We start from the raw sequence: 8,191 nt of genomic DNA on the forward strand, positions 1-8,191 counted from the left end.
ACTAGCTTTGCGGGTAGCGGCGCATTGAAAAAGAATTCCCACAGAAAAAAACTACATGCATGAGTGCGAATTACAGCAATAAGAGTCTTTATTTTGGAATACCTGAGAGGCAGCTGACTGTTGTACGGACGCCGGGGTGATGATAATGGAAACAGCCATATTTCCGAAGTTGTGTGTTTTTCCATAAAGTCTTCTCGTAGCCATAGTTTCGAGTGGAAAAGCGAACCCGGTTGTAGAATGAGCGATGCTCGAAAGCCGCGTAGATGCCAGATCATAATGTTGGATGACCGGCGACTAGATCTTTTGGTTCAGGTAATGTAAATGTCGATCTTACTATTCTAAAGAATCTTGTGAAGCGGTTAAACTTGAAATCTTGTGGACAGCGAAGCTGATATCAATGGCGTGAATGAATGTTTTCCCTGCTTACAGCCGCGTTTGATGTCCTGCGACCTCCTCGATATGGTTGCTTCACAAGTCGGACTACACGAGAAGGACTATTTTGGTCTCTCTTACAACGATGACACGTAAGTTGAATGAAGCCTTGTTGAACAGGCATTTAAAGATGTTATGCATTGTAAATTGGCAACTGTAGTCCTGACATATCGAAAACCCATGTAAACAATAGTCTGTCATGATGTCTCAGTGTAATGACGAGCTCTCGATCGAACAGTGTTTGTCGCTCAATCTATGAACTTTTAAAGTTCTCAACGTCCTTTTTTATACACCGGTGATAATGTCAAACTCCACCACTACTCCATTGTCGGCATTTGCAAAACTTTGGAGATCTTTTTTTTAAATAGCGTGTGTAATCTGAAATTATATTACAAAAAGTGATTTTAGCCGCCTGTTGTTGCGGTAATGCACCTATGATATTAATATTTTCTCTTTCGTTGTCATATTAACACCCGTGTAGCTTTCGGCTTATAAGTTAATCGTGTTAATTCTTGAATTTTAAATGGTGAATCGATTTTGCATTTTGTCGCAATTATTTTATCAAACTACTTGTCAGTTATATCCGCTACGTGGTGATATCTCGAACTCTGGTCTGCATCGTTGCTCTCTAAAATAGCCAGTAAATAGCTTGTGGTGTTACATTTTATTAGTGCTGTTAATCTTCCAGTTTTTATTTTTGCGTTGTCAGTGCTGAACGAATTTCACTGTTCTCGTAACTCGTCAATGTAGATCAAATTTCACAGAGAACGTGTTCTTAGCAACTTAACGAAACATAGACAAGTTACATTATTTTTCTTTTACATTAAAGGTATTTGGGCCGTTCCTTTAGTTTATGGAAACTGCAATATATTTTATGTACGTTTAACTGATTGCTTACAGTTTTCTTTGGCGGATAGCGTGAGGTGGGATTCTTTAAGAATTCCAGCTATTTCCTGGGTTTTGAATAAGGAAACTACTGAATACAGAAAGAAGCGCAACCATTTTGTCGCTAAAGGAAGCGATGATTTGTAATGGTGTTTATTGGTGAGGATTTCCTGATTGAGTAGTGGATTAAAGTGTTCCACAAGTCTGTTGACACAATCTACAAGAGTAAATGTTTGTTATCAGGTTGATATCTAATTATTTTATTTAGGATAATTGTTAGAATTAAATTAAATAACATTATCGCACTTAATTAATTTAAGCATTTATTGAAACTTAAAATTTACAGAACGGGATTAGGGCTGCATTAAGCAAGTTACAGAAAATGCCTTTGTAAACTTGCTGAAACTTGCATCTATTGTAGGCGTAGCTATCAGTCATTATTTTAATTAGACTGATTATGAGCCATATCAAAGGATTTTTATGAATCTCGCATTCCGAAAACCCTGAATCTCAAAAATTTTACCAAATTCTTTAAACTACCGGTAACTGAAAACCAAAAAAATAGCAAGTTTCCCCTGTATCATGTACATCAATTTCGAGATATTCTTGGGTTATTTCTTGACAAAAATCTCTCATATTTCCTCATGCCAGATTACAAAATTTCTGAAATTCTCTAGTTTTGTTTTGAGAGGTGTTATGGAGTGACCTAGGCCTGGCCATTGTTTGAAATCCTGTTGTTTTTACAGTTTTAATAAACAAAACAAATCCATGAACATGCATCACTGACTCTGAGTTTGAGAAATGTTATAAGCCAGGAAATTTCATACATCCTCTAATCAACAGCAGTTTTTCTAATAATTATAAAGTATTTTCACGTGACGTCACGGTGGCCATGTTGGGGTCCCTAAACAAAGGAATGGCGGCCATGATGATGTCCCCAACTAATCCTTAGGGAATTGAGCTCTATTATCATGCAAACTTTTTCTTTTGTTTCGGTAAAAACAAGGTTACTATTCACGTGAGCGAAAACACTCTATACCTTGTAGTGTCAGATGTTCTCTGAGATTAGACATGGCGAAAATTTTTCAACACAAGGAGACAAATTTCGTATTTCCAAGCAGCCATGTAATGTTCTATTTGGTATTTCATTGGTGTTTATATAATAAATTTTGTTATGATGATGATGATGATGATTATTATTAACCCATTGACTCCTGGAAGTGAGACTTAGCAGATTTTACTCTAACATCAGATGATTTTACTTGTCAACTGGGGGTATGCTAGGGTGCCCCAGGAGTTAAGTGGTTAATCATAAGGAGGGAGACATTTCGGGAGAAGAGGTCATGTGGGAAGTTTATGAGGGATGTCAGTGAAGTGGCTGATGAGAGGCTATGGCAGTAGCTTATTATCATTGGTTGTACAAATATGTCATTGATCATCATTCAGTTTATGTTGCCTTTGATCTCTATAGGAGCCACCAGAACTGGTTATGCCTGGACAAACGGGTTCTAGATCACGAGCTTCCAAGATACCAAGACCCTGTCTCATTGGTGTTTTGTGTTAGGTAGCCATTATAATGTTTTTTTTAAATTTTATTTTTGATTACATCCTAGTATTCTTCCCAACTTAATTGCCACAAATTGAAATGAAAAAGAAAAATAATGAAACAATGGCAATGAATTTTATGAATGTGTTGATTGAGTACTATAGCAGTATTCAAAGAAACAACATAGCATCATTTCCAATTTACTGGTGAACAGATCATCGCCAACTAGCAGACAATGAGATAATTCCGCGCCTTGTCTAGAAACCCACTAGCCTTACAGTGGATTCAGAGAACTTGTCTGCTTTTTTCCCTGACTTAAAGTGATTAATAAAAAACATTCTTTCAAAGCTAAGATTCAAATTCATTTTGAGTATTATTATTAGAATAGCATTTGGTCAATCTATTCAAATCAGCTGCCAGCTTTCAACTGCCTCATGTATGGGAGGAAAATGACATTTTGTGTAGGGTAGCAATCAAAAAATTATGACCCATGTATTTTGCCTTCTTTGCAGGTTTTTTGTCCCAAATATTTTAATTTTGAAGGACACAACTACTGTTGAACTCTTCTTCCTTCAAGCAAGAATACTGATCTTTAAGGTGAGACCTGGTTGAAAATTGTGAAAATAGACAATGGAGAGTATTGACCCCTTGGGACGAAGCAATAGAGGTTTTGTGCGCCACGCAAGGTTTTCAAGGATACGTTGAATGTGTTTTGAAAATACTCTGTGACCAGCAACCTGAGACTTCAGTCAATTTAAAGTGAATCTGCATTAGTCACGTTTTGGACAGTGATGAGTGCAGAGACACCATCTAGCTTGAGTAGTTATTTGTCTTACAACCAGGCATTGAAAGAGCCGGTAACATAAGACACAACTTACAGAATTGTATATGTTGTCAAAGCTCTCTGCAGCTGTAGGATATAGCAAGATAATAAAGTAATGTACGCTTGTGTGCTGAGGGAACAAAAAAAACAAGCAGACATGTTCTTGGCTTTCTTTCTTCACATAAACGTAAATTAATAAAGCTTTAAAATGTGATGACGGCAATGTCAAGTGTCAAAGAAATCGACACGTTGAACCTTCAAATGAACAGTCCACAGGAAGTCTTCGAAATACTTGCTGCAATCAAAATATGTCGCAAAGAAGGTATCAAATGTGGTCGGAATCTGGCTACAGATATTTTCTTCGCATGTAAAAAGAAAAGCTGACCTACATGTAGGTCCATGACTGGCGGCTATGATCTGTTTTGCTGTTCTCAATTTCCAGCTGAAACTTGTTCAGCTTAGGTTATTCGGTGGGATTTCAACAAAACTCAAAAAGAAAAGAAACCCTCTCCAACTCTACCAGCCACTGCAGCATTTTAATTACCGAGGTCTTGCTGAGGTTGACTTTCTCATGGCAACTTTGAAGCCTAACCATAAATTTCCCTCAGCAAGAAATCGGTCTACCGCTGGAATACCAAGGGAAAGCTGTGACAGAGTGACACGATAATGACTTGGGTCAATACTTTCAAGCTGTACTGTACCAACTACATGTAGCTATCCAGTGTTAGCAATAAGTCATCAGACAAGCTTTACACATATAGCCCCACAAGCTATTGTAATAATAATTGTTTAAGTATTAAATTGGTGTTTTGTGGAAAACCACTGAACTGCATTCATCATCATTAATGAGACAAAGATGTTTGGACAGATGAGAAAATGGGCTTTTTGTCATGACACTGGTGTTCTAAGTTATGAAAACCAATCGTTTGTTTTTTTCTTGATTGACAGCTCCATTCAACTGTGACAGAACATCTTGTTCTTGAAAAGTAAACAGTGTACACTGTCAATGCTGTCATTTGATAAAGTCTGCTATGAGCCTAGAAGGCCCATCAGGCCGGCGCTGATCTCCGGTTTCTGTAGCATGAAGCGATTAGGAGTATTTCTACTTCCCCCTGGATGGGATGCCAGTCCATCGCAGGGTTACCCCCAGCATTAAATTCGCAGGTACCCATTTATACACCTGGGTGGAGAGAGGCACCGTGAGAGTAAAGTGTCTTGCCCAGGAACACAACACAATGTCCCCGGCCAGGACCCAAACCCAGACCACTCGATCCAGGGTCGAGCGCACTAACCATGAGGCCACCATGCCTCCCATGTAAATGTTCTCACTTGCTTCATGTTAATTGAAGCTGGACTATGCTCTGACCATGTGAGCCACAGCAGCTGGTGTGCAACTTACACCTTATCAACAGTAAGGTTAAATTGCTACATGTATTTTTAATCTTCAATTAATTCTTACATATGACATATTGTTTGCAGGGTACAATTCAGTGTGATAGTGAAACTGTCTTTGAATTGGCAGCTCTTGCACTTCATGCAACCAATGGAGACTATACAAGGTTTGTCATTAAATTACAAGAATTTGCTGTTGATCAGTTTAATTTGTATTACCATTTATTACCCCACCATACATTGAATACTAACCAACAAAGGTTGGATTTGAGATTAAATATTATTTTAGGCCTTAAAATCCAACCTTTACTGGTTGGTATTCAATGTATGGTGGAGCCATACATGGTGTTTTGGTGTTTCGTTTCGCTGTTCTTGGTTAAGTAAGGTCCATCTGAAAATGTCAGTTCTCCTATCCAATGTTTCATACAAGTTTTTTCACATTGCCCATGGTAAATTTGCAAGAGAAGTTACTTGTGGGAGTCAGGGTGGTTTAGTGGTCATCAATCGTGCCTCCCACCTCTGTGACCCAGATTCAACTCTGGCCTTGGGTCTTATGTGGGCTGAGTTTCAGTCAATCTCAACCTGACTCCGAGGGTTTTTCTCCGCGTACTCCGGTTTTCCTCCCTCCTCAAAATCAACTCTCAGTCAATTAAATCTTGCGGGGTTTGCGGTGATCCGAGATCACGCATGGATCGTATGGCGGCAGCCGTGGGCGCCTTCACATGCATTCTGTCCAATCCCGTTGAGCCGGTTGATCCTGAAAAGCCCTTGTAGAGAGCAATCAACTAAGCGCACATTTACATTTACACGAGGCTAGGGGCTGGTGTGATGTACCTTGCAAAAGGTGAAAGTTGCAAGCCCTTAACTTTGCTTTTGTTTCAACAAGTTGTCCCACAAAGATTTCGCTTAGTTCATTGCCATGTGTATCAAGCAAACTGCAGGACACACAATGATATCTAGTTATTGGTTAAGGAGCTAGTGTGAACAACCTCACAAAGTTTTGTCCTTGACTAGCTAGCTAATTTCCATCTGAGATCTATCCATAGATGCACATGTATAGAGTCCTTCTCTAACACTACTTTTCTGCAGCCTAAATCAGACATTGGTAGACCTCAGTTCTAGCACTCAATTAACACTTTGACACCCAAACCGGGCCTGAACCGGCCAGACTTGGTATTTTACCCTGTCTGACGCCAGATATTTTACTCGTCAATGGGGAACCCCCGGGAGTCAGTGGGTTAAACAAGAAAGAGAAAATAGATTATTTTATACTTTATCTCAAGTAGCCTTTAGGGAAGATAACATAAAAGGAAATCTAGATTTTGTATGTGATACCAAGCAAATACTAAGCAGACAGTAACTTTTTAGTGATGAAACTGGAAGAGCAGACCTCAGGAAACTCCCTGTTCTTCCAACAAGAACTCTTAAAGAGCGTCCATCCATTACGTTTTGGTGAGTTGTGTGAACTTGATTTTTTTTTTAGCCATTAGTCTTGTTACTCTTGAAGTGCAAGAATTTTTCCATTACACTTGCATTACTAGTCAGCTGCCAATATTGTTAAGTGTGGTGTGCTTCCTAATGTGCTCTAATGGTAAAGATGTCTGCATGTGATACATTATGGATCCACTGTAGTGATATTGTGCATGGGCATTACCAGGTGAACTTGACAATTACTGGATTCATAACTTGAATTATGGCTTGAATATAAGAAAAGAGCACTCCAACAATTTCATATGCAGTAGTTATGAAATTATCTGTGTTGTACAAAGCTGTGAATGAAAGTGTCTTTACCATAACTATTGTGCACCAAGCAGTTCATCATATAACTGTTACAGTATTTTCAATGATGAAATGATATATGAAATGAACCACATATTGAACTGCGGATATGGAATCAAGTGAAGCTATCATGATCCTCGCAGTTACAAATTCAATTTTAGCACTTGCGTAGAGAAGCCTGAAAAATTCAGAACTTCAACGGGGTTTGAACCCATGGTGACCTCGCGAAACCAGCTGAGCTTTGACACCACTGACATTGGGAGCTGGTTATTTGTGGTTTCTGTCTATATTTTCATTTGAGAATTGAATTTTGCCTAAATGCATTTTCAAATCAATGTTTATATATGTTCTAATCTTACAGTAGCTGGACAGTTAAGCTCAGTATATACGGTTACTGTAATTATTATTCATGCGATTTGCCATGATTCGTAACTGTTCGTGACCTTCAGTCATTCTTTAATTGATAAGAGACCACACATCAGCTAATATCTTTGAGGATCTCGTTATTTTGAACTCCTAAGTTGGAAAGTGTTTGATGTTTTAGAGAACAGGGGCAATGATTAGAATCTTAGGAGATCTGAAATAGTAAAATGGGAAGTACTTTGTGCTAGGAGTGTAAGGACTTGTGTGCCCATATATCTCTGTTTTTGATTGCTCTTGTGTTTCTTTGCTTGTTTTCTTTTTTTTTTTTTTTTTGTTATCCTAAATGTAAGTAAGGACGAAAAATGTTGGCTTAAAACAGTAGTTGTATTTTGAGGAGCCCGTATATGAAATATGCAAATATCTCTTTAGGGGCTTCCTCATTCAATTACTCTTTTCTAACTTTGATATTGTACGTATACTCTTGATGTAATATAGCATGAATTGAAAAAATATATATATTGATATGAACTGAACTAAAATAGTTTGGTCAAATTAAAGCCAGTACTGGATTTTGGGGAACTTCAAGCTCTTTAAAGCTAGGAGCATAAGAGGAGTTGTTGATCGGATCACCATGCCCAACTTATTATTATATTGAAATGAAAAATGATTGTGCGTACAGTATAGGTGCTGAGAAGAAGTTTACTCGAAATTGTAAACATCACTTCTTGTTTTTTATAGTGAAAATAAAGTGTTGGAATATTATAAGAAGTCTGTTGGTCAGACGAGAGGGGAATCTATTATTAGGTAAGTGATGTTGGAATTAATTATCCACGAAGTGTTGTTTATTTAAGATAACTTCAGGGCTTTGACAGGCGAAGAAGAAAAAATAGATGACAGTTTTTATAAGGTTTTTGTAACTTTTCTTTCCTATATACTCAAATAGTCATAACAGTAATGTTTCCTTGTCATAC

At 37.9% G+C, this 8,191-nt stretch overlaps 1 protein-coding gene across 3 annotated transcripts in view; it reads left to right on the plus strand.

Annotated features, from left to right (window-relative positions):
- The window catches only part of LOC138000259 (FERM domain-containing protein 4A-like), a 25,527-nt gene continuing 17,336 nt past the window's right edge, over nucleotides 1-8,191 (plus strand). For all 3 annotated transcript variants that reach the window (XM_068846537.1, XM_068846538.1, XM_068846539.1), the window contains exons 1-7: nucleotides 1-312; nucleotides 430-524; nucleotides 2,789-2,881; nucleotides 3,376-3,460; nucleotides 5,166-5,245; nucleotides 6,447-6,530; nucleotides 7,959-8,024. In XM_068846537.1, coding sequence (XP_068702638.1) covers nucleotides 238-312; nucleotides 430-524; nucleotides 2,789-2,881; nucleotides 3,376-3,460; nucleotides 5,166-5,245; nucleotides 6,447-6,530; nucleotides 7,959-8,024 — 578 coding nt within the window. In that variant the 5' untranslated portion in view covers nucleotides 1-237. The remainder of the gene's footprint in view (nucleotides 313-429; nucleotides 525-2,788; nucleotides 2,882-3,375; nucleotides 3,461-5,165; nucleotides 5,246-6,446; nucleotides 6,531-7,958; nucleotides 8,025-8,191) is intronic.

This window comes from Montipora foliosa, chromosome 4 (assembly GCF_036669935.1).
Source record: "Montipora foliosa isolate CH-2021 chromosome 4, ASM3666993v2, whole genome shotgun sequence".
Lineage (NCBI taxonomy): Eukaryota > Metazoa > Cnidaria > Anthozoa > Scleractinia > Acroporidae > Montipora > Montipora foliosa.